A 26967-nucleotide genomic window follows, 5' to 3' on the forward strand; every position below is an offset into this window, starting at 1 on the left:
CAAAAATTATTTTTAAACTCATAATCAAATTACTGATCACCCTTAATCTAAAACACAGTAATGCGCTGAGGGTTCCTCGAGAAGAATGAAAACAATATATGGAAATTATCTTATTAAATTAAAAAGAAAGAGGAAAACAAAATCCGTACAAGTCATAGTCTAAGCACTGATCAGACACTAATGTAAAACACAATCATGTGCTGATGGTCCCAGAAGAAGAGTGAATACTATATATGGAAAGGTATCTCGGGGAGGTACACAAAGGTACACATAGTACCTGTCCGGTTGGGACCTACCAAGGACACTATCTAGACATGTTGTACCTGCCACCGTACTGTCTGTTGACTATGTTTAACTTTTTACAAATCAAGGAAGGCAAATCCACCTGTTCAAGGAAAAAAGCTTAAGAAAAATTGAAGTTAAAGCTGTGAAAATTGCTAAGGAAATTCTCCTTCACGTTAGCAAGTAGAAGTTTCAATCTGGGGTTTTAACTTTGAGGCGGAGTCCGGTCATGTTTGTTGGGCTATGTTTGGTTTGCGTGAATCTGTTATGTTTGCAAACATGGAATATGAGATGGTTTTCGCTGGTGTTATTAATGATGAGTTGGGTGCCTCTATAACTGTCTGTAAATGGCGAATGTGAGGTGGGTTTCTTGTGAATTAGGTATTGATGATTTGGATTTGTGTGTGAATCAGAAGGGTGAGGTGGGCGTAAGAGGAATTTGGATTTTATTGTTCAGAAGGTTGGTGGTGATTCATTCTGCAATGAGATGGGTGTCTGATAAACATTTCATCGGCCTGTTGAATGATGTCTTTCTATGCAAGGTTTGAATTCCAAAGCCTAATATGGGAGGTAACATTTAATAAATGTGGGTTTTAGCATTGAAATGTGTGACATCTTAATAAGTACGGGTCGGTATCTGGATCCTTAGCCTTGTGAGAAAGCCTGAATCCTGGTTTTTTAAGTCAAAAGAGAAGTGGGTATATCAGATATATACAAAACCCGAGGCAACTGAAAATATCCGAAATTTTATGTGCATCACCATCTCGGATTCTGAGAGATAAGGATAAGTTTGCATTAGACACCTGGATTACCAGGTATTTTGTCCAGTCCTTCAAAGTTTGTGAATTAGAGATATTCTAGTTAACTGTGAATTAGCAATTCAATTCTGAGACTCCCAGAGAACTACAGCTAAGGTTTTGTGTTTTTGATTGTTGGGTAGATATAAGTTGGAACCATAAAGAGTCGGGAGGATATCATGTTTCATTTGGGGGAGACGTGGCTTTGAAACACGAGAGATTGGGAAGAATCTGTGTTTTCAGTGGTGAATAAATATCTTTGAATCATGATGAGTTTTGGGAAGAGAGTTGGGTCTTTCTCATATATCATAAGCTACTCTGCAAGTTAAATACAATTAAGTTCACAGTTCTGACATCTTAGACCTAAAAAGCACCTTTTCTCCCCATTCAAGCTCTAAGCCTTACGAGCCTCAAATATAAATTTGATTGTTGCCACAGCGGGCATGGTGGATGTGTGTAATTGAGTTGGTCTTTAAACCAATCATTTTCTTCTAGCCAAGTTTTTCTTTGATTCCTGTACTGTCTCAAATAATGCATTCATTATCTGCTGGTAATATTTCTTTAGAATATACAATTGTAGTTGGCTTTCACAGAATGTTTCAGGTCCGACATGACTTTATGCCCCTATTAGTTTATGTCCCAGCAACCCCAGTTCCAACTTCTGTACATTCATAGCAGCTAATAAAGTTGCTGAGAGGTTTTGCAGAAGACTTAAAATTACGATTGACGTTTACATTTGTAAAATGAGGTTTTGGGTTCTCTATAAATCTCATAACAACATATTTGGGATTACCCAAAAAGCCAATCTGAAATAGAGTGGATTCATAAATAGTTACATTGAGCTATAGATAAAGATTGATTATCCCCAGGTAGTATAGCGATTTGATTTTATCCGTGGTGTCTCAGATGTTTGGTTCACGCATTGCTTTTGAATCGGGAAATCTTTAATCGCAGGTTTATAATTTCAATCCCTTGCAATGAAGAGAGCGGCTGTCCAGTGTAGCTCAATCATGGGTATCCTGGATGATGAGATCCTTGTAACTATTCTTGACAAACTACAGGATTCCACAGACAGAAAGTCATGGTGCCTAGTCAGCAAACGTTTTTTCTTTTTGGAAGCAAGGTCTAGGAAGGAAGTACAGATAATGAGATCAGAGTTGCTACCCAGGATTTTGCAACGATACAGCAAGATTCAGCATTTAGATCTATCCCTTTGTTCCCAGATCACAGATGAAAGTTTAGGGCGTGTGGCTCGCATCATTGGGAATCATTTACTTTCCATCAACCTCTCAAATTTGAGGACTTTCACTCACTTGGGTATAGCACAGCTGGTTGAAAGTTGTCAATCTTTGGTTGAGGTTGATCTTTCCAATTGCACTGAATTCACAGATTATGCAGCTGAAGCTATAGCACATGCTCAGAACTTGCAATCGTTGAAGCTAGTGAAATGCAAACAAATCAGTGACATGGGTCTTGGATGCATAGCTGTTGGATGCAGGAAGTTGCACACTCTGAGTCTTAAGTGGTGTGTAGGGGTCACAGATCTTGGAGTTCAGCTGGTTGCTGTCAAATGCAAGGAGCTGCGGAATCTTGATATTTCTTACTTACAGGTATGAATATGACTTAAGCCTTAATTAACCCTTGATATTAACCCTGTCTTTGTTTTTCTTCATCTATGAATAGGTTTTGTCTCGTAAAGGTAAAGTTAAGGTTTTTCGTTAGGTTATAACGCAATGCTCTTTTATAAGGGCTATTCTCCCCTTTCAATAACGTGTGGCTGTTGCAGGTTAAACATTTTCTTACAGGTAGAGAAAATTCTAAGCAACCATACATTAGTAGATAATCTAGAAGTTACGAATCTTGGCTAAAATTTTCCAATATGATTTCTCATATTTTTTAAGTTTGGTGAAAATGAAAAGTATATATCCATTTCCATAAAGATTATTTGTGTGTTATATAAATAAAAGTTGACAAATCTTGAAGGAAAAAAACATTGTTGTATAAATTTTGAAGGAATTTTTTTTTTGTTGTACAAACTTGGTCTGTCTTCAGTTTCAATTTATAGTTTTAAGAAAAGTCAACTTACCAGTATTGGCCACTGATGTAATCCCAATGCAAGGCAATCAAAATTCACCACACATGAAAATTATTAAATACGCATATATTCTAGAAAGCTTGGTCTTTTAAGTAGTGCTTTATGCTTTCAGTTAGACATTATTTGGTAACTGTCAGCGATTGCTTAAGTCACACATTTATTCCATATGCAATATATTACACAGCGCACATATACCAGATATGATTTTGCACATAAAAATGAGACCATGACTCCATACATCTTAGACAACAATAAAATACATAAAGCTTATTTGGTAACTGTCAGCGATTGCTTAAGCCACACATTTATTCCATATGCAATATATTACACAGCGCACATATACCAGATATGATTTTGCACATAAAAATGAGACCATGACTCCATACATCTTAGACAACAATAAAATACATAAAGCTATTCTAATCTTATCCACACTCTTTCTTTTTGCTCCTTCCAATCTGAGTCATGTTGGTATGGTTCTCTTTCATTGCTAACTTGTTAGGTTTGAGATTTGGAGTTTTAAAGTTTATTTCATGCATAGTAAATTGAATTCTTGAATGGAAATTTTATATCAGGATGTACATGATTATTTGCACTGATCAAATTGTCTTGGTGATAAGTCTCGAGTCATGTAGTTGTTCTCTTAAACACAGTATATAATAGAGATTCTTACCTCGATAACAATTTAAGGAATGTGGATTTGTACTGGCTGCATGTGTTTTGAGTTAAGCACAATTGAAATGCGATTGAATTTATTATACTTAAAATTGGATCACTGCATACTGAGAAGATCTGTTTTGTTGCAGATAACCAACAAATGTCTTGAATCTCTTACATGTCTGAGTCATCTTGAGAACTTAGCATTGGTTGGATGTGTCAGAGTGGGTGATGAAGGCCTTATTTATCTCAGGAACAAATCTTTACAGGTATGGAAAATGCATAAGCAATGATCCATATTACAATTATAAAAATTAATGGCAATGGATAATGCCATATATATATGCAATGATCCATATTACAATTATAAAAATTAATGGCAATGGATAATGGTAAATAAGTTTTGTTTAATTCAATTTTAGGAATTAAAAACTTGGAAAGAACTTCATATGTTATTTTTGCTTGACAAGGTGTGCATTTGGGTGTGTGCCGCGTGTATATGTGAGCAAATGCATGTGAGTGTGCTGCAAGGCGCATATATATATATATATATATATATTAAGGGCTATCAGCTGCTTGGAGCTCTTTCTTTATTGATGGGTTTATTAAGTGCTGAGAAAGCAGGTCTAATCATGGTTCTAAAACTTCTGACATTCAAGTGATTTTCATTGCATGGGCCAATAAAGAAGCAGGTTCGACATAGATGTGTATATGTGCTTTTTGTGTAAGCACACACAATCATGCTATGGAGTAACAACCATGGAAATGATGGTATGCAGTGGAATGATTCTTTCGGGGATTTTTTTACAGGTTATTTGGCTTGCTCTTAGGATATAACTTGTCAAGGTACTCCCACTTCAATAAATATATCTTGTAAATGATGTATAGGAGGAGCCCTAATTGGTCAATTTGGGAAAGGAGGAACCAAAGAAGGTGACTGTGAAGCACTAATTGCTGTTGCAAGTGTTAAGAAACATGAATGCTGTACAATGATGGTTTCCAGAAAGTGGACCTAATCAGTGTTCTAATGAAATTTCAAGCGATTTTCACTGTATAGCATGAGAAAGAAGCAAGTTTAATATTGTCATATTTTCATGTTTGTGTATGTATGCATTTGTAAGTGGATAGCTATATATGAAATATATACTTATATACATCCATACATATACATATACATTCATGCACATATATCGATACATAGACATATCCCTTTGTGCATACATATATCCATACAAATAAGAACATACATATTCATGCATACATACCTGTATTTTTGCATTCTTCTATAAATCATAGAACAGTGGAGAAATGTAGAATTGCACTCTCACACAACTTTCAAGTTTCTTCATCCAGACACTTGAGGGAGGTAACAAGTTGACTCCTTTATACAGAAAAATCATCCTATTTTTATAACCAACATAAGCAAATTTGTAATGTCCCCACTTTGAAATAGAATTTAATAATAATAAAATTAAAATCCAAATGAATAAAAATAAAAATAAAAATAAAATATAAAAGAGCATAATTAAAATTTGATTAATTTTAATGAATGGTCAAAAGGCATGAAATTATAAGTTGTGATTCTCCCAAATATGAGGTATAAAAGGGAGAAGAGAACTTCTTTTGAAAGGGGGATAATTTGGGAATCATAAGTGCAGATCTGATTGTGAAAGGTTGTGTCCCTTTCAAAGGGCAGAAGTAATGAAGAGTTGCACTCTTTCAAAGGGTGCTAATAGTGAAAGGGTGTGTTTCTTGCCAAAGGGAATCCATAATGAAGAGGTGTGACCTCTAGAAATAAAGGAAAGGAATCAAAAGCCTCCAGTGACATCACCATGGATCAGATCAGATCAGAACTGTTATTAAGTTACAGGCAGTAACATCCTTGTTCTTGGTGGTATGCATGGGGATTTGCTTAATATGCATGCTTAATATATGAAGCCTGATAATGTTCTTATGCAGAATTTAATAGTAATATAAATATAGACTGCAATATTTATGGCAGTCATACTTAATTAAATATGCATTCATAGTACATAAAAGATTTATATAGTACAGAATAAGGATAATAGATTTTAAATTTTTATATGATAAAGATGTTAGCAAGATTTATAATAGCTTGATATACAAACATATATACTTGAAATAATATCAATAAGATTATATATATATAAAGAACAGATTATAAATATTATGGATATGATTATAAATAAATTACTTTGATTATTTATATATTTGTGTATGTCATATCTCATAATCAATCAAAGGAATGAATGGAGGAAGTAAGTTAGAGAATTGCAGTTTACCGGTTCTCCCAAGCTAAGTAGGCCACCCCTGACGTTCCTGCCTCTTGAGGGCCAAGACATGAGTTGTCATAGTGGGACGCTGTGCGCTCTTGGGCTTGTTGGGTTGAGCAGTTTACAGGCGCCCTCTCGAGGCTTTCCTACCAAACTAAACTATGATTGGTTATAGGTATAAAGACATGTTTAACGTTCTTTGTAATATATGTGCTATTAATCCATGTATTTATTCGTCAATTCGTAAGTTTATTGAATGACTAGATTAAGTCACTCTCATAATTTGAAGAAATGTAAACTAGATTGTGGATTTACTAATTTAGGACAAAATTCAGGTAATCCCTAGTTGGAGACATTACAAAATTGCGGATGTCTTAATTGGATGGTCATAATACCTATTCCAGCAAAGGGAGCGCAGAGAGGGCATACCATGGTTCTCATGATGCTCAAATTGTTTTATTTCCAAATCATAGTGTTTCTTATTTTAAATTCTTTGCCATTTTTTATTTTTTTATTTAACTGAATGTTCAGTAATTGCATTAAAATCTAAAAATCATAATGTATTGACGGCATGATTGAACTGTGCTGACATGGTATTCCAAAAAGGGCGGTTATAAGAAAAACTAGATAAATATTTCGCCTCAAGTGAAAACATTTAGCTCCAAAGATCAAATATGATTTATAATAAGTACAGGAAACTGGGATCTGAGATAGTGTGATCCTTATCAGCTGTGAAAAATCCAGCTCACACAATCCACTATATCCAAATATTTGCATATTAAACCAAAACATAAAAATTTTCTATTTAGAAATAACAATCTCATATCCAAAAATCTTCAATGTTGAGATAATATCTTTCCTACTAAAACGGGAACTCTGAATACTCAACACATCGTACATTTTTCTTAATCATCAGCTTTTTGAAAATTCCTGACATGAGAATGCTTCATCACAAAAGGCTTGTCCATCCAGTGAAAAGTACACCTGTGGACTTCCAATTTCTAAATTAGAGTCCATGGTGATATGAATTTTAAGCATTCAAGAAGTTTTAGTTTTTTTAACTATGGCGAGTCAACAGACCAGAAAACAAGCCATGCATGGTTACATTTTTCAGGTAAACCAGCTTTATATTCTTTAAACAAGGCTTGCCAATGCTGATAACCTAATGTTTGAATTGTCAATCTATGTAGTCTGCTTCAAGGCTGTGATGAATCACCTGTTGTTTTTCCAATTCCTTCATATGAGGGTATGTGGATCCCATGTATTTTTATAGTTTTGGATGGATGGAACTTGAGCTTGCAACTCTTTAAGCAGTAAGTCATGTAACTCTAATCTTCATTATGCATTTGACTATTGGGATGAAGGAAAGGGCCTTTAGCCTCTCACCTTTTCATCTCATATGACTGGGAAAGTCACCCAACAAAGAGCCTTTATGTTTTTGTTAGGATGGATTTCACTCTCTCCCAACAAAGGAGGGGGAGGAGGCTATTTAAGTTCTTGAACATAAGGGAGAGGAGGTCAAGCAAGAGGGTTTGATGCATGCGAAGTGCTTGACTGGGTCTATGTCTCAGCTGCATCAATCTGTATCGCTTTTCTAGATAGTCTTTTAAGTTCCTCACAAGGTGATCTCAGTTCAGTCCAAATACTGTGGGTCTCTAAAACTGAATGCCATTGGTTAAAATACTACAAAGTGTGTTGTATGCCATTCGTTCAATTCCTATAGAGTGTGAAGTAAAAATATAGTTCATTCTCTTTCCTCCTATTATGACTTAAATAATTTGATGAGTAGGAGTTGTTTCCTCCCTTACCCATAGTCATCTACCTACTTAGTGACCTACTTTTACCTACTTACATTTATAATGTAGTTCTCAGTATTACCCAAATAAACAACAATGATGGAAGTCAATTCAAAATGTAAACACATAGGAAAATATATTGAATCTTTGAAAGAGTATTGAGCTATGAATTAAAATGCATTTACGATGCTCCTACAAAAATGCCATTTTGAGTTTGTAATTGTGTCCCCATCAAACTTCTAAATTTGGGAGGACTTCAAAAAATAAGTCTTCTCTTCCTATGCATAAAATGAATTGGAACTAATAGTGATGCTTATGGGGGTTAAGATATAAACATGTGATGAATGCTCTTTAAAGAGAAACAGCATATTATTTACTATTCTCATCCTGTAGTTGATAACTGACATTAGTATTAAAGGTATTGATGTACAAGCACCTCACTTTATCTAGGGGTTGAGCCTTCCCAAGGATCTTTTGTATGTTAAAATTTGTATTGATTCTTTCTCCTTCTTATTGGATAGCTATGTGGGGAGAAAGTTTCATTTCAATTTCCAATGCTTTCCAAATTTATTGTAGAGGAGCTCCTTGAACTCATACTAGGGAAGTAACTCCTTACAAGTAGAAAATTGTTTGAATTCATGTTGATAGTGTTTGATTATAGATTGATAAATAACTATTGAATCCGTGTGGTAGGTTGTGATGGGGTTTTAGATGTTGTTCTTTAGCATAGATGCTCGTCTTAGTCTACCATTGCCATGGTCGTAACTACATGTCGTTTGGCGAAAAATTCACTACCACATCTTTGTTTGAGTAATCACTAAAGTGTGTATGATAGTGGAGGTGCAAATATGACACTATTGGAGGACATGTGGTGATGGCTAAGGGAAAGGAGATATTTTAGGGGATAGAGGTATCACAAGCAACTAGAAGCAATCTGATGTTTGACTCTACTACTGCAATCCATAGTTGGTGTTTGGCAATAATAGAGGAAGACATATACATGGTTTAGGTAGATGGTCAATAGTTTTTGATTGATTATGTGTGTCAATGGTTATTATATGCGATGATTGTTCATGTGAAAAAGTCGTGTTGACATAATATGTTTAGGAAGAAATACAAGTCTAAGCTTCCTAGTAAATCCAAAGTAAAGCGCTAGAAATGTGGCTGGAGAGGTCACATAAAAGAGTATAATTTTAAGAAGGATGATTACTTTGATAAATCCTCTGGCACGGGTTAGTATGATTGTGATGCTTTTGTATTCGCTAACATTATGTGGTGACGATTTTCAGTTGATTGACTCTTTATAGGGATTGGTACTTCCAAGTATAATGAGTGGGATAGAGGACAAGTTTTCTTTGGTGATAACAGCTCTCTTTAAATAGTTGGTTGAGAAAAGGTGAAAATGTCTCTTATGGATGGGAGAGTGACAAATCTTATTTAAATTTCTGAAGCGATTGACTTTGGAGTGCATGTTAAAGAGTTGAAGGTTGGCTAGAGGGAATTCAGCGTTTGCTAAGGGAGTGCAACACAAAACATTCTTTAAGATGGAGACATCCACATTGTGTAGCTCAATCAATGTTACCTAAATGAAAAAAGAATCAGAAAAGGGAGAATACTTCAGCAGAACCAAAACACATAAAGGGGCCAGCAAAACTGTAAGAGCTTTCTATTATTTGCACTAATAGACATAGGTCGATCTGGCATATTCCTGGTTATACTTATAATACAGAACATCTGATCTTTTAGAGTAATCAACCTTTGTTTGATAATTAATTACTGAATATGATTGAGCATTACATTGATATTAAAGATCAATATTACATTTCTATAATTATTACTGAATTAAGAACATGGCTGCCAATAATTGTAATGGATATAAGTTAATAAGCTCTCTACAATTTATATCTATGTCTACCCAATAATGGTAAGAGAAGGAAGGGATCCTAAATAGGGGGAACAGCGTTGGGGTCACCCCTAAGCACACCACCTCATGATGCCAAACGAGGGCGAAGGTGTTCTGCCTTTGGGCTTCGGAGGGTTAGACTTTTCTGGGCACCCTATTAAGAGAAGCCCTCATCCTCTGCACCATGGTGAATGATTGAACTATGCATATCTAATCAAGTGAGTAGGAGAAGGTGACATGATTGAGGGGGAACGGTTATAAGGACGCCTCACTAGGTATGCCACCTCATATGTATGGCATGGGCCACATGAGGCCAAAGGGGGGCGAAGGTGCACTGCCTTTGGGCCTAGGATAGAGGGTCGCAAGGACACCCTATCAAGTTACCCATCCTAGCTTACTGTGATTAGGGGCTGCTATAATTAGCTCAGGTGATCTTACAATCAAATAGCAAGTTGTGATTTGTGTTCATGATCTCTACATTTATAATTTAATTTGTAAACGTTATTTACTTTATGTACTATGATTGTAGGTTATTTTCTAACTTGTTTGTAGGTTTTCCCTCTAAGAAGGTAAAGGTGTCCTCTCCCTAACCCTCCCTTATTGGCTAAGAATAGAAATCTAGGGCATAAAACTAGGGTAATTAATAAAGTGGACATTACAAGGAAGGGGGAGGGGGGGTGTTGATATACAATTGAGGTGAATTGAAATCTTTGAGCCAAAATCTGCAATATAACATCTCTACAAGTGCCCCATGAAAGGCAAACTAGTTTTCATAAAGTTAAAGCTTGTACTCAGTATGTAATGGTGTGTGCCATATGGTAAGCAACCTAGCGGCATCCCTGGAAGAGGTGGTAGTGATGGTGGTGCTCTAGGGGGACGTTTCCCCTAAGTCCCCGTGTCATGGAAATGTCCTCGTCTTAGGGATGTGGGTTTTTTTTTTTTTTGGAGGGTGGACACATTCCCATGGAACTCTGTGAAAAATATGTGAAGGTATTTTAGCTTGTTTTGTTCGGTTTGAGTTTTGTCAACATTGTGTGCTTGAATGTGATTAGCTTCAAGGATTGCTAAAGAAGATATTGAAAGTGATTTATAGTGATTCTTTGGTCCCGTGGATGTACATTCAATTGGTAAGTCTTGTAAATCTCTCTTTCATTGATATCATTCTAGACATGGTTGATTGTATTTTAGTAGAAAGAAGTTTGAGGTGTTCCAATATTTTAAGAAGTTCAAGGCACTTGTAGAAAATCATAATGTTAAAGTCAAATAATGGTGGGGAGTTTTTCTCTAAGGACGTCAAGAGTTGTAACTCACCTCTATTTTTTGGCCCTCTGGAGGTTGACTTGTTCAAATTGGATAAGGCCCACTACACAATATTTGAAAAGCTATTCATGTCTAGGTGATCTACATAGGAAAAGCATAGAACAACAAGAAGATTCAAGAATTCTCTATTCTTTTTATGTGATGCCTTTGGTTATTTTTAGGGGCCATTGGGCTCATTTTGGATCATTCACTAACTAGAAAATGTGGCTTCTCTCTACTTGTAAGTGGTTTCATTTAGCTAACCTTTTTCCTTTTTAACAAAATAAGATGTCACACATCATATATATGGTTCTATTCCATTGTTTTTTGCTTTTCCCTCTTTTGATCTATTGGCTTTTTCTTTAGCGGGTCCTCTTTTGTTGGACTGCAAGGCCTAGTTTTGGTTTCCTATCGTGGGTGTGTTGATGTGTTTTTTATGCACATGCGAACACAAAATAAAATACCTCAAGTATCTTATCCTCTCTTGAACAAAATCTCTCGAATGTTGGAGATTAGCTTAAGGATCACTTGAGAAGACTCCAAGTTTCATGAATGTAGGGTCACTACGTGTGGATAAGCTCATTGGTTTGATGTGATTATGCTGGAATCACAAGGGGACTTACATTCGAATGCCTGAATGCTTGATTTGCTGGAACCTGATCATCTGATATTTCAATATGGTGATGCTTTGATCCTAAACTAGCTAGGGTTTGAAAAAAAAATAGCAAAAGATGAGGGGTTGAGAGAATCTATTCTAATCCTAAGAATGTAGGAAGATGGGTGAATGATTAGGTGAAATCCTATTGAGTGAGGTCTCACCATCAAACTGAGCAATTTGACACAAGCTCAGTGCAATCTTCTAAAAACATTTAAAAAATGTTCGAATCGATACCATCAAACATTGATCACCATTCAAGTTAATGCATGAGCAATGAGTGTAGAACGGTTCGAAGTTAAGCTCATATCATTCCAGTTGACCACACAGGGCACACTTACAAGCAGCACGAGGCTAGTAGTGTGGATTAGGCAGATTCCACATGAATACATTCAACAAATTCCTCCATTCAATCTAATTACATGAAAGCAAATTGAGGAGCAAAAACCATGCGAGTTGTTGAAGTAATAAATCAAATTCACCATAACTTCAATGAAATCAATTGTTCTTTACAAACATGTTTGGCAACAATCTTTGCTTTCTACGAATCTAATGTCTATTCTAATTGCTATTCTATTCTCTCCTATTACTAACTATTAGCTATTCTCCAACTATTAGCTATTAGCCTTTACAAATGAAGAGTTTGAGCTTTTTATAGACAGCTCATTTACAATGAATGGCCCGGATTGGCCAAGATTTTACAATGAAAACCCTAATTAGGGTTTGTTACAACAAACTTTCCTTAGCCAATGAGAAAATTACATTTAGTAAGTGTGGACCAATAAATATCAGGTGTAGGTGCCTTTGAGTTTGTGCCATCACTGGTGAGTCAAGTACATTGCATCTAGACATGTTGATGTGGAACCCCTCTAATTGGTGAGTGGTGACTAGGATGCCACCTCAACTTGCACTTTGTAGGTTTGACAAATCATCATGAAGAAATATCTCTTGATACTCAACATTATTCAGCTTCAGCGATGATGACGATGATCGTCTAACTTTGATTAACTCTTCTGAAACTGCCTTCTCGAATGCCTTGATCATGGAAGTGCAAGGTATAGATATTAGTTTTGAAGTATTGATGATGCCTTGAAACGACCTCTTGATGTCACTACTACCTTTCTCCTTCGAAGTTTCAAACTCCTTCTCTTGTGACTCCCTTCGTGTTGTTGATGTTGTAGATCATGTCTTTGTGTAAGTGAATGCCTCTTGTGTGATCTCCTTATTTCTTTCTTCATTTCCTGCAAAAGAAATAGGCGAGTATCAAATATACTACTTGATATATAGATTTAATTAAAGCATATAAAGAGAATTCACCCTCATAAAGGGACACTTGAAGTTGCCTTTTGCTCTTAAAGAGGAACTCTTGAAGTTCACTTCACCCTTGGTGTTTATGAAATTACCCTCAACTTGCTTTTAAACTCAATTTCATACATTTATCTTAGTTCTATGAGCTCAACTCAAAAGCATTTACGACAAACTACTTTAGGAGAGGTTTCTCTAGGAATTTTGTTGTGTGAGAGTGAAACACATGAAAGTCGCTCCTAAGCCTTTGTTCATGAAGTTCGCTCTTGACTTTGAACTCATGAAGTTTGCTTGAATGGAATTTCGCTCCAAACACCTTGAACCTGAAGTTCGCTCCAAAGCTTCAAACCTGAAGTTCAACTTCGCTCCAATAGATGAAGTCATGAAGTTCGCTCCTAAAGGCAAAGTCATGAAGTTGTGAACTTCGCACCTAACCATCAACTCCCGAAGTAGGAATTTCGCTCCAATGTGTCTTAGCATGAAGTAGGAATTTCGCTTGAGGCTTGCAACTGCTGAAGTAGGGAATTTTGCTCCTAAAGGTGAACTCATGAAGTTCGCTCTAAAACAGCAATTCATGAAGTAGAAGATTCGCTCCAATTCTGTCAAACTTGAAGTTCGCTCCAAAACAGCAACTCATGAAGTAGAAGATTCACTCCAAAACACATAGTCATGAAGTTGTGAACTTCGCTCCTAATCTCTTGAACCTGAAGTTCGCTTGTAACTTGCAATCCATGAAGTTCATGTTCTCTAATTCATTTCATTTATTTATACCCAACTTCACTTGTGAAGGCTTGAAGATGCAAATCGCTCCAACTTATAAGATCATGAAGTTTGCTCCAACATCCCAACTCATGAAGTATAAATTTCGCTCCAACTGTTCAATTCATGAAGTTGTAAAGTCGCTCCAAGAGGTGAAACCATGAAGTTTGCTCCAAAACATGAAGTCATGAAGCTCGCTTGGAATAGAATCCATTCAAGACGATCATCCTTCCTTTCTTATCTAACTTCGCTCATGTAGACTTCTGTATGCTCATAGGTGAAATTCGCTCCTAGGATGCAAGTCATGAAGTTCAAACTTCGCTCCAATAAGGCAATTCATGAAGTTCGCTTGAGAAGTGCAACTCATGAAGTTAGAATTTTGCTTCAATTACTCAAGTCATGAAGTAAGGATTTCACTCCAAGAAGGTAAGTCATGAAGTTGATGTTCAACTTTGCTTCATTCCTTTTATTCCCATCTTGACCTACAAAGGCTTGGAGATGTAATTTGTTCCAATCTCTCTATTCATGAATTTTGCTCCTAAAGCCCGACTCATGAAGTTCAACTTTGCTCCAAGGGGCGAAATCATGAAGTTCGCTCCAAACTCTTCAAACCTGAAGTTCGCTCCAAGATGCTAACTCCTGAAGTTGAAATTCATTCATGTGTGCTCATTCATGCAATTCGCTTTAATCTCCCAACTTGTGAAGTTTGCCTTTGATTGTTTGAACATGAAGTAATTGTTTTCAAATCTCCCTCATTCTTCCACTTCCATCATGAAGACGTTCGTTCCAAGTCTCTCAAGCATGAAATTCGCTCCCGAGTCTTTGAAGATGAAGTTTGCCCCTGAGGTTAAGTTCATGAAGTGGGTTTCAAACCAAGACCAAACTCCTGCTTTCGTTTTCAACTTCAATACCTGATAACTTGCTCAACATGAGATCTTTAGAGTGAGTCTTCGCTTTGTGGGAGAAATGTAAGAAATTCGCTACACAAGGAATGTTCATGAAGTGAAGTTTGTTCTTTTAAGAGGAACACTTGGAGTGACCTACAAATTGACGATCCTTCCTTACTCATGATTGAACTCATCATGCCTAGACTTTACAAACCTACTACACACTTATGAAAGACTGTCCACCTGACTCCTAGCCATTCTAAGCATCTATACCTCTCTAATGCAAAGGCTAATAGCAAAAGACCTAAACACAACCTAGAAAGCAAGAAAAAAAGTGGGGGTCCCCATTTGCAATGGGGTGATGTGTGAATACCTCACAACAGGGTGGATGGCTATGGGTGCTCAATCTTCATTGACTTGTTGATGTGGTGTGCATTCTTTTTAGGCAACTCTTTCTTTGGTTTTTGAAAATTTTGGACTCTCTTTTTTGTTGGGATTAAGGTGTCTCAACCTTTGAGTCCTAGCATTAAATTATTAATTATTTGGTGAATATTAATTTATTCTAATGTTGTGAATTTTTTAAGTTGTCATTCACTTTGTGGGTCCTATTGTTTAGGTGGCATCTTACATGGCAGATGATGTGATATGGCAAGATTCCTATTTATTAGGAAATTGGCACCCACTTTGGAGGTCCTAATTTTTAGGAGGTTGAAGTCAAGTTTCTATATTGGGGACAAAACTGATCTGGAAATCTTCTATGTTGAACAAAGTCTTGATTGGTAGTTACTATTTCATGACTGAAGAGGGAGTAAAGCAGTTTTTTGTTTTTATTTTTCTTAGGTGCCCAAGTTATGGATAAGACTTTTTTTTCTCAAGGATGGACGCCCGAGAAGAGGATATGATTTGTTTGGATTAGCAAGTTGAAGCTTGAGCCTATGAATGTTGAGATTTTTCAGTTTTTTGCTTTGGTGAAGATTGAGGATGCTTTTTTTGGTACCTAGCTTACACATCACTATATACTTGCTGTATAATTCATTATTGCATGACAGGTTGATTATTTCTTAAGCTACTATTATGCTATCATATTTTCTCTAGAGAAGAGCAAGATGTAAATCTCCATTTTAAGGCTATGAGCCTGCAAGTGTAGTGTAACTTTTTTTTTTTGCAAATTAATACATTGGTTTGATACTATGGAGAGTGGAATTTTTACCTGAAAGGGTTTTCCCCACTTATATTGGTGTTTCTTTGCTTCTGTCTATTTCTTCTTTTTTCATGTTTTTGAAGTGTTAATTTACACGTCATTATGTTGCTGAAATTTTTTTAGATTTGCAAACTACATTATCTTTCCTCTTAAGGGTTAATGTGATGGGAAATTAACTATGTTTGTTTCTGTTTTAAAGGCATAGTAGTATCAAGTATGTTCTTGTATCAAGTTATTGAAACATCTAATTTAAAAAAACATAGGATCTGAAGGTTCATAGTACTTCATACTGATTCTCAGAGGTCATTTTGGGATGGTCATTCTCTTTCGATTGGTATCAAAGCTTAGTTCCATAATTTGCATGAATGTGAGTTGCATGAACTTGCATATTGCTTGCATGTGAAGGATCATGGTGTTTAAAGTTTTGGGTATTTCTTTTGTTAGGGTTTCTTACCCTGAACACACTTGAAGGAATTTGTTTTGAAGGAATTATTGTTTGAGTAAAAGTCTTGCATTTGATCTTTTTTTCATGTTACAACATGCATTTGAAGGATGGAAAAGATGGAGTTTTATGGAATTGATCATGTGCTTTAATTTGATATGGGACATTGATTTGGATCTCCTATTTGGTAGTATATAATAATCCCGATGCATGGTGGTATGCTTACATTTCATGGTTGTGTGCAACATAGTATTCATGTTGGGTGTTTACTTTTGGCTTCTTGGTAATATGGAGAAACTTGGGTTGTCATGACTATGGTGCAATGTGCTTATGTTGGGTGCTTGGATTAAGTACCTTGCATTGGAAGGCACTGTTTCATTAGCCCCAAATGCATGTAGGCTATGAATTTGATCATTGGATGATTTGAAAGCTTTTGGAATACCTAGCTTCTTTGTATGCATGCACATGATGGTGGTTGTGGAGTTGGCCTACAAGTGAGCTTGGAGTTCCTATACCTCTTCCTTTTGAGTTGCTTGCACTTGCATGTCTTAGCTTCGTATTGGTTGCTTCTAGGGATTTTGTAGAGTTTTTGTTCAAAATCTATGGTTATTCTTATCTATGCTATTTCATTTTTTTGGTTTAACTATTTTGGTGTTTTTTAGACTTATGGATCTTCCAGATGATAAGTGGATATGGATTTGCACATGTCCATAAACATGGTGGTTTCACAGGTTTTACACGATTAATCATAACTTGTGGTTTGTAGATCTACAAATAAGTTTTTTTTTAGATTATGATTCCCTTGCGGTATTTCTAGATGCAACATTGTTGTACGTTTGCATGTATGCTTTGTGCATGGTGTGAGGAGGATTGTGGCTTTCTTGGTGAGGAGATGTTTGTATATGGCCGTGAAGTTGGTATGTTCTTTATATTTTAAAATCTCATGGACAACCTGTTTCCTCTTAAGGTTTTACAGTTTTTCTTGTTCTACTAAAAGTTGTGGGTTTGTGTAGATCTAGAATATTCCATTATTTCATATGAATTATATAGCTTGGATACACTATTTTGTGTGAGTTTTTTGATAGTGATGTTTTTTTAATTTCCTTGACTTGGAGATCATAGTTCCACTTCCATCTGGTATTGTTGGCATTACATTTGTGTGTCCCACCTGATATTGTTGGCATTACATTTGTGTGTGTGAACCTGGATGATCTTCAGATTAGAGATGGTTTCTCATGATGTTTGGAGAGCTTGGTATCACAATTTAGTGGGAGCTTTGGTAGTGATTGTGTATTCATCACTTGGTGATCGATGATCTTCTATAGCGGTTGTTGATGTCGTGGAGGAGGTGGGAGCTTTGGTAGTGATTGTGTATTCATAACTTGGTGATCAATGATCTTCTATAGTAGTTGTTGGTGTCGTGGAGGAGCTCTTGGATCCTATTGTTTTAGAGGGAGTTCTTTGACATTTTCAATCTCATTAGATGGTTATCTTCATGTGTTTTGGAGATGTTAACATCTTGATTAGCCAAGGAGGACTCTTGGAGTTTTTGGTTGAGGTGTCATGTGATCCTTTTCTGAGAGGATGTGTTTTGGTGTTGTGACATAATGGATTATTGATTACATATAAGGCTATTGGCATTGTACTATTGGATCATGATGTCATGATTGAGTTCTAGTTACCATGGTTGGTGCTTTGACTGGGGTCTGGTTAGTTCTCTTTGTATTGATAACTTTGATCATGTGCTTGAGAGCCTCATGAGAGTGCAGTGGTGCATCTTGAGCTTAGCATGGATTGATTAGTTGTTGGTACTCATGGATACTTGGACTTGGGTGAGGCTTTTGTTACGCTTTTGAGGTTTCAGCAAAAAAGTTTGAGGATCCTTTTTCTCCTAGATATGGATGTGAGTTAATGATAGACTAGGAGAGGAGGTTGTTCTTGGAGAAAGTCTATGTGACTTGGTTTATCTTGGAGGAGCAATCTCTTTCCACTCTTGGTCTACTTGGCAAATAATCATTTGAAAGGTATAGCCCAGTTTATTTTCAAATGCGTTACATTTTGTGCTTTGTCTTCTCATTGAGATGGATCTCGAGCTATAGTCTCTAGTTTTGAGGGTTCATTTGAGAAGTGTTCAAATTTTTTTATCTGCTTGGGTATATATTTTCTCATCTATGAGAAGTTTTGGAGATGTTAATGGGCTGATTTCTGGATATGGAAATGTTTTTGAGTTTGATCTTCCTTGTTTTGGAGAAGCTTACATCCATATTCTTGATATTTGATATATACGTTTAGTTCAATCTAATTAGATTGAATATTTGGGTGTTCTTGAGGTTTTTCTTTTGAGGTTGCGAAGGAGATCTTACTTGACTCACCTTAGCACTTTGAGGTGTTGGAAGGACATGATTGGGATATGATTTACAAGTTATCTCTTTGTTCTATGGCTGTTTTCTGAAGGTTCATATTCACATAATCTTGTGTGGCAGACTTGGGAGAGTTGGGGTGACATGTTGTGAGAGATTATGCAACATTTTGTGTTGCATGTGTAGATCATTGTGATTGTTCTTTGTTACTACATGGCTTATTTATTAGTCACTCCTTGGTATAAGTGTTGATTGTAGACTTGGTATGCCATGATCTATTTTTAGTTTTGATATTACCCATGCAGTGGGAGTTCCTAGATGTGTGTGTTCTTCATTGACAAGTTTGATACATGGAGTTTGTAATTGCAGTTTATGGGTTGATATATTGTTGGCATGAGTTTATTGATGTTGTTGATCCCTATGAGGTATGGATGATTGGATGGTTTAGTATCTCTTTTGGTTTCTTTTCTAGTCATGTGGGTTTTTTCAGTTGGATGTGAGCAATCACTCTTGGTTGTTGTTCAAACAGTTTTTTATAGAACATCCATGTTTGATCTTGTTCTTTGAGGAATTTTGGACTTCAGAGTTGTATTTTGGTAACGGTTTTGAAGTTCTATTGACGCTTCTGTAAATCTTGTGAGCAATAGTGGAGTTGGCAGTATCTTGCAGTTTTCCATAGACTCTTGATAGGTCTTCAACAGGTGGGAGAATGTTGGGATTAAGGTGTCTCAACCTTTGAGTCCTAGCATTAAATTATTAATTATTTGGTGAATATTAAATTATTCTAATGTTGTGAATTTCCTAAGTTGCCATTCACTTTGTGGGTTGTATTGTTTGGGTGGCATCCTATATGATAAATGATGTGATAATGTAGGATTCCTATTTTTTAGGAGACTGGCGCCGGCCTTAGAGGTCCTATCTTTTAGGAGGCTGAAGTCAAAAGTTTCTATACTGGTGATATAAATGATTTGGCAATCTTCTATGTCCAACGGAGAGTCTTGATTGGTAGTTACTCTATCAAAATTGAAGAGGAAATAAAGAAATTTTTTATTTTTATCTTTCTTAGGCACCCAAGTTATGGTAAGAATGCTTTTCTCAAGGATGGACGCCTAAGAAAATGATATGCTTTGTTTGGATTAGCAAGTTGAAGTTGGAGCCAACAAATGTTGATATTTTTCAAATTTTTGCTTTGGTGAAGATTGAGGATGCTTTTTTGGGCACCTAGCTTGCACATCATTATGTACTATAATTCATTATTGTATGATAGGTTGATTATTTCTTGAGCTATTGTTATGCTGTCAGATTTTCTCCAAAGGAGCAAGATGTAAATCTCCATGTTAATGCTACAAGTCTACAAGTATATTGTAACTTATTTGTTGGATATTAATACATTGGTTCAATGCTTTGGAGTGCAGGGTATTTTACTGGACAAGGATTTCCCCACATATATTGGTGGTTTTTCACTTTTGTCCATTTATTCTTCTTTCACATTCTTAAAATGTTAATTTACATGTCGTTATGTTACTGAAATTTTTTAGATCTGCAAGCTACATTATCTTTCCTCTAAGGCTTACTATGATGGGAAATTAGTATGTTCTTGTATCAAGTTTTTGAAACATCTAATTAAAAAAAAAGGATATTGAAGGTTCATACTGATTCTCATCGTTTGCTTTCATTTTTGGTGTGTGAGAGATTGTTTAATTGTAGTTAGGAGCATTTTAGTGCATCTCTCTTGTATGTAATTGCAAGCATGCTTGTCTCCCTCACCACAAATTTCTCGTGTATCGGTTCTCTGTATTACATTTTTGAAAGGAATTTTTTTAGGTGTTATGCTTGGGTGTTGAATGACTTTATCTTCATCATAATGTCATTTTGAGCTTCTTGTATTTTCTACCTTTTTGGTTGTATATTATTGCTTAGGTTGTGTGGCTTGATGTTTTCCATAGGGTATGCAGATGCTCATGAATCTTCATTTTCTGGTTGGATCCTCTTTTTGCACTCTTAACACTTTTTCCTACACATGGAACATGTTTTGCCGTCAGGGGTTTAATATATTTCTTGGCAGCCTTGAAAGAGACTTTAGCAAAGTTTATGGCTTTCATAGATGTGTTTTTTGCTTATATAAAGGCTCTCTTTCATTCTTGCTAGTTCCCTTCTCTATTGCACATGTTGTCGGGTCCTTGTTTATCATGTTGGATTTTTCTAGGAATCTTCACACATTATTCTAGTGGTCAGAAGTTCATTTATTTTTTATTCATAGAGCTTTCTTTGTGGTAGAATAATTTCTATGGGCTTGGTGTCTTTCATGGTGGATCCCTTGGAGGCTCCTAGACATTCCTAAAATGGTGGCTAGCTTTTTTTGGTTCACATGGAGTTAATAGCTTCCTAGTAGCCTTCCATGGATTATTATTCAATAGTGTATTTCTTTGGAGTTCGTGTGCACTTAGATGGTTGCAATGTCTTCCCTTTCAATCCTCGGAGTTTTCATTATGGTCATAGATTATTTTGGATGCCTTGTCTTCATGGTTGCTCATGTTTCACACCTTCATTTGGGACTGCATGCTTTTCACACTCTTTTGGATGATTGCAAGCTTCTTTTCCTTGGATCCCATGTTTCTTCTTTGAAGTCAATCTTTTGGAAACCTTTACTCTTTTGGTGGACGTGAAACTCAACAAAGCTTTCAAGTCATTGGTTGCATGGTAGATTTCTTTAGAACTATCGTGTATCCTTTGGATGGTTGTACGCTCTTCTCTTTTGATTCATGGAGTCTTCTTTTTAATGGTAAATTGCTTTGGGTGCCTTTGTTTCTCTACTATGTGCATTTCACACTTATCTTTGGTTTCTATGCATTATTTAGATAACTACAAGCTTCCCCTTTTGGTTCAGGTGTTTTTTTGAAGGCAATTACCAACATGTCTTTTTTCACTGGGAAGATTCAAAATCCCTTTGAGTAGATCTAAGAGCTTCCTTTGTTGCATTTTGCATCCTTGGTATACCTACATCCCAATCAACATTAAAAAACGCTTGCAACTCCTTGATCTCTTTTTGATAAAATGCTACAAATTTTCTTGCATTTGACAATGATGTCAACATTGGGCCCACCATTATTGATGACTCTAGCATCTCAAGTGCAATTCAAAAAGTTCTGGTATCCATTTCCTACTTAGTGTCCAAAAGGATGTGTGTATCGTTAATCTCCATCGAGATCTAATGACATGAACTATACCCTTTTGGGTGATAACATTAGTGGAAGTCCTACCTTGGTTTTCCTTTTAGGACTTCATGCCTACAAGCTATTGATCTTTCTTAGATCTAATAGTGCGAGTGGTGTCTTTAGTTCCTTTAAAATTGGCTCTTAAATTCCACTTGCCATGGTCACCACTTCCTCCACTCTTCTCACCTAAATGCTTTCCTTATTCAAACATTATTTTTGGGTATTTTTGGGCCATTTTATGCTCCTTTCCATCTATGGATGAGCTTTCAAACCCTCAATCGTTTGATGGCAAGAGCTTCCACCCCTCAATCCCACCTATCTTGGACCTTGGCAAGGGGAATTGCCACTTAACCTCACTAGTTGCTGCCACCTCTAGGCCGCTACTTCAGAACCTTAAAAATATAAAAGAATATTTGGAGGGAATGCATTGATCAACTATGCAACTTTTTGACTATGTGCTCAATGGATTCTAGCACCTACTTTTTGGATTCAATAGCTGTGACAAGCTTCCTCAAGAGTCCCCATAAATCTAGTGATTTTTTCACTGCATTCAGATTTTAATAAAATCTCTTTTATCAAAATCATTTTGGAGCTGCGCATGTTATAATCATTTGTCATAAATCCTGTCAGATATTTAATGTAATACTTCCTCTCCCCTTTATGAGGTGTGTGAGTTAAGTTACCATGAAGGGGGGTGTCTATTTTAAGTAAGCATGTAAAGTGATTCTCACTGCTTGGATTAGCCCTATCGGATCTATGGTTGGGATTGATCCCTTTTGACACTGTATTTATAGAGTTTTTTCTCTTTGTAAATGTGTTCTTTCTGTCTTTGTGTTTTTATGTTGTGTTTGCTCCTGTAAAAATGGTTGATTGATCGTTGGTCTCTCAATTCTTGATTAATGAAATGTTTTAAAATCTTTTGTTCCTCATATCTTGTTTTGAAGAGTTCCTCGTGGTTTGATTTCTAGATATGTTTGTGTTTGTTTGTATACACCCATCGTAAAAAGTGGATTATCTATGTTCTTCATGGATAGGTCTACATAATGTAAGTTGAGCCAGACCCACCATATGAATTTGTACACTCATGGATGAGGATTAGTTGTGTGTTGAAGCAAGGGTTAACTAATCTCTTTGTTGGGCACCCCGTTTTTGATCATTTTCATTTTATTTCTCTAAGTTATATCTCCTTTTTTAAACCTTATGCCTCCCTCTAACTCTTTTCCCTGTGAGCATTAGTTTTTTTTCAGTTTAAGCAGGAATCTGGCCTTCTCTAGAGGTTGCTTGAAAGGTATAGTCCACCTTGTAGACCCATTGGCTATTTTTCTGGAGCAACCAATGGGTCTACAAGGCAATAGAAATTACTTGTAAGGTATAGTCCACGAAATTTCCATTTTTTTTTTCTCTAATTTGCATTGACGTTGAATCAAAGTTTGAAGGAGAGTCTCTCTTTGAAGGATAGCAAATCTTAGATAAATGCCCTGAAAGAGAAGATGGCAGCATTAATGTAGGTTGACTTGGGACTTGTTTGATTTTTACTTGAAGGTAAGAAATGCATTGGCTGCAAGTGGGTGTCCAAGAAGATTTCAAAGCATATTGTAGATTGGAGAGGTACAAGGTGCGGTTAGTGGCAAAGGGCTATTCTCAAATTAAGAGAATATACTTTGATGAGATCTTTGCTCATTTCGTTAAGTTGAATTCCATTTAAATGTGGTTATCTATAGTTGTGGTAATTGATTTTGAAGTGGAGCACATGGATGTTAAAACCATATTCTTTCATGGAGATTTATTGGAGAAAATTTATGTGTGCCAAAGAATTCAAGGTGAAGGGAAAATAGCATTCGGTTTGTTATTGAAAAGGCATTGTATGGGTTAAAACAATGACCATGTATGTGGTATCAAAAGCTTGATGTATATGTATTAGAACTGGATTTTAATAGGAGTAATGCTAATCACCATGCGTACTACAAACAAGTTGATGAGCATGTTTTAATCATTGTTTTATATGTTGGTGATATGCTTATCATTGGGAACAATAAGGCAGATTGAGAAACTCAAGGGTTAGCTGTCTAGTAGGTTTGATACTAAAGATCTAGGTGCTACAAGGCACATACTTGGTACGAAAATCTATAGAGACATGGCTAGCAGGAAGCTATGGTAAAAACCAGAATAAGTATCTTGAAATTGTTTTGCGGTGATTTGGTATACATGACTCACTTATCCTATAAGTATCCCTTTATTGGTAGGCACTAAGTTTGTTTGGAACAATACCCCAAGTTTGTGGAGGCTTTGAAAGATGTGTAATGTTCTATATGCAACTGCAGTAGGAAGCCTTATGTATACAATGGTCTCTAAAAGGTCAGACTTGCCTAAGGAAGCAGTGGGAATTCTAAGTATATTCATGTCAAAGCTTGATAGAGAGCATTGGACTCAAGTGAAAAAAGTTTTCAAGTACGGAAAAGGAAATTTAGATTACTGTTCATGATTTGATAGCACTGATAATTTGGCAAGGTGTTAAAGATACAAGGATTTGATGATTTTCATTGGGTTGTAATTTTGGATAACTAGAGGTCAACCAGCAGCTATGTCTCTACTTTGTTTGGAGGCACTATGAGTTGGATGAACAAGCGGCAACACAGTTGCTTTGTCCACAGCTGAAGTAGAGTATATGATTGCAACACATGCTTACAAAGGAGTTATGTGGTTGCAAAGACATATAGCATTTCTTTTAAGAGTCATCTAGCATTGAATTGTGTTTGTGAGTGCAATTTGTCTAGGTAGAAATCTTGTTTACCAGGTTAGAACTAAACATGTTGGTGTGCTATATCATTTTATTAGGGAGATGGTTGAGACAAGGAAGGTTTAGATAGAGAATATTTGCACTTAGGTAAATATTGTTGATTCTTTGACAAAGCCTGTAGGTACTACTAAATTTTTGTGGTGCAAGAATGCAATATTATCCATTTCCCATGAGTTAGTAATCTTCTCACTTTTTACCACAAACTCTCTTGCAATAAATATCAGTTGGGAAAATGACAGAACTTTGGTGTGTTGTCCACTTACAGAGCGTTTGTAGGTGAGAGAAGATAATGAACTGTTTGGGTTCATGTTGATAGTGACTGATTGCAGATCGATAAATAGTTGTAGAATGCTATGTAGTAAGGTTGCACCATTGCACTGAATTTTACATGTTGTGATTTAGCACAAAGGCTTGTCTTATTCGAGTGTTCTTTGGTTGCAACCACAAGTCATTTGGAGAAAAAATCATTGCCACATCTTAGTCTAAGTAGTTATTGAAGTGTGTATGACACTGTAGGTGCATATGCAATTCTGTTGGGGTACATGCAGTGACAGCTAAAGGCATGGAGATGTTCTAGGGGATGCTTAAAGGTATCAGAAATATTAGAAGCAATTAGGTGTGTTTGGTTGTACAAGAAGACATTTACAAAGTTTAGATATAGATGGTCAACAACTTTTGACTAAGTACATGTGTTGGAACTCAATTATATGTGGACAAGTTGTGTTTGATGTAATGTGTGGCATGCTAACATCATGGATATAGTCATGATTGGTTATGACTTGGTATTCCATGTGGTAGTTAGATTGTTAGATGGTTAGAATTCCATGAGAACGACTAATATAATTGATTGTACAAGTGGAATAGGCTAATGTTGTTTGGTGCATTGTTCTTAAAGGTGAGATAGACTTGTTTAAAGCTTGTATGTTGTTGTCTATAGATTGAGTAGGATTGCAACACAGATTAATTGTACTTGGACATTGTTTCTTGTTAATACAATTGTGACTATCCTTTTGCTGGTGGCTTTTTACCTGAAATGATTTCCCATGTATGTCTTGTGTCTTGTGTTCATGTTCATGTGGTGTGTGTACTTTCAATATTTTATGTTCTTCCTTTAATGTTGCTAAATGATTTGGTATAACAAACATAATTATATTTGTATTGCATAATCCTAAAGTATTCTAATAACTCTTTTATCAGTCAACTACAACTATAACTTGCTGCAACTACTGCGCTCAACTCTAGATTCCCTCATGCATGCCCATTATATGCGTTTTTCAAACATGCTTATCAAATTCAAAACAAAGTTTTGGTAACATCAAAAGGTATGAGATAGGGAATTCGGAGTGTTTTGTCTTCTTTGTGTTAATTTTGCTTCCTATTGTCAAGTACAGTGATTAATTTGGCCATGTATGAATCCATAAATGATAAGCTTTGGTGGGGGAAAACATGTATATCACTTTTCATTAATGACATGTTCAGCCATGGATGAATTTGTCAGTGAAAGACTTAGTCCTAGTTGAATTTGTAGGTGACAGATTTGGGCCTAGCTGAATGTGTAATTTATTATTAACATCCCTCACAAACCAGCGAAATTATACCATGGGGTCCATTTATCCTTTATTCTGATCACTTCACACATTGGTTTCTGTGCCTTAGACATCAATTTGTGACACTTACCTCTCGTCTTCAAGGTGTTGTTTTGTTATAACTGTAGATTCTTTGTGTCCAAGGGATCAATTGACTGTTAAAAAATTATACAAATTGTTTTATGCCATGCCCCCAATCAATTAACTGTTAAAAAATTATGCAAAGGGATATAAGAGATCATTCCAACGTCCAAGAGGAGACATCAATCAGATCAGATTTGGTATTAATATTGAATTAAGCATACAGCAGTTCGATCATATACTGGTTTTGGTATGAGTTCTTATACATAGCATACTGGATATTTTTTGTCTGCTCACTGCTGATTAATGTACACACAGTTTAGAATTATGATGTTATTTATGATTGATTAATATATATATAATACATGCCATGATATAGGATTCTTTATATGTTTTGCTTAAATATTATAATCAGCCATAATAGGGGTAATGAGGGATTACGAGGAGAAATGGCATTGCGGTCCTCTTCTAATTACTCAACCTCATGGTAGTAGACCGGGGAGTCCCATGAGGTCAAGGGGGTACAAGGGGTACCACCCTTGGGCTTAGAAGGGAT

The 26967-nt window shown here is 36.1% G+C and overlaps 1 protein-coding gene across 3 annotated transcripts in view; it reads left to right on the forward strand.

Annotated features, from left to right (window-relative positions):
- The first annotated feature begins 265 nt into the window (after window positions 1-265).
- The window catches only part of LOC131040683 (F-box/LRR-repeat protein 3), a 31403-nt gene continuing 4701 nt past the window's right edge, over window positions 266-26967 (forward strand). The window contains exons 1-3 of one of the 3 annotated variants that reach the window (XM_057973635.2): window positions 266-1097; window positions 2034-2689; window positions 3981-4100. In XM_057973635.2, coding sequence (XP_057829618.2) covers window positions 2057-2689; window positions 3981-4100 — 753 coding nt within the window. In that variant the 5' untranslated portion in view covers window positions 266-1097; window positions 2034-2056. Of the gene's footprint in view, window positions 2690-3980; window positions 4101-26967 lie in introns of all 3 variants that reach the window. The other 2 variants (XM_057973636.2, XM_057973634.2) reach the window with 2 other exon arrangements.

The sequence above is a fragment of the Cryptomeria japonica genome, chromosome 3, assembly GCF_030272615.1.
Source record: "Cryptomeria japonica chromosome 3, Sugi_1.0, whole genome shotgun sequence".
In the NCBI taxonomy this organism is placed as follows: domain Eukaryota; kingdom Viridiplantae; phylum Streptophyta; class Pinopsida; order Cupressales; family Cupressaceae; genus Cryptomeria; species Cryptomeria japonica.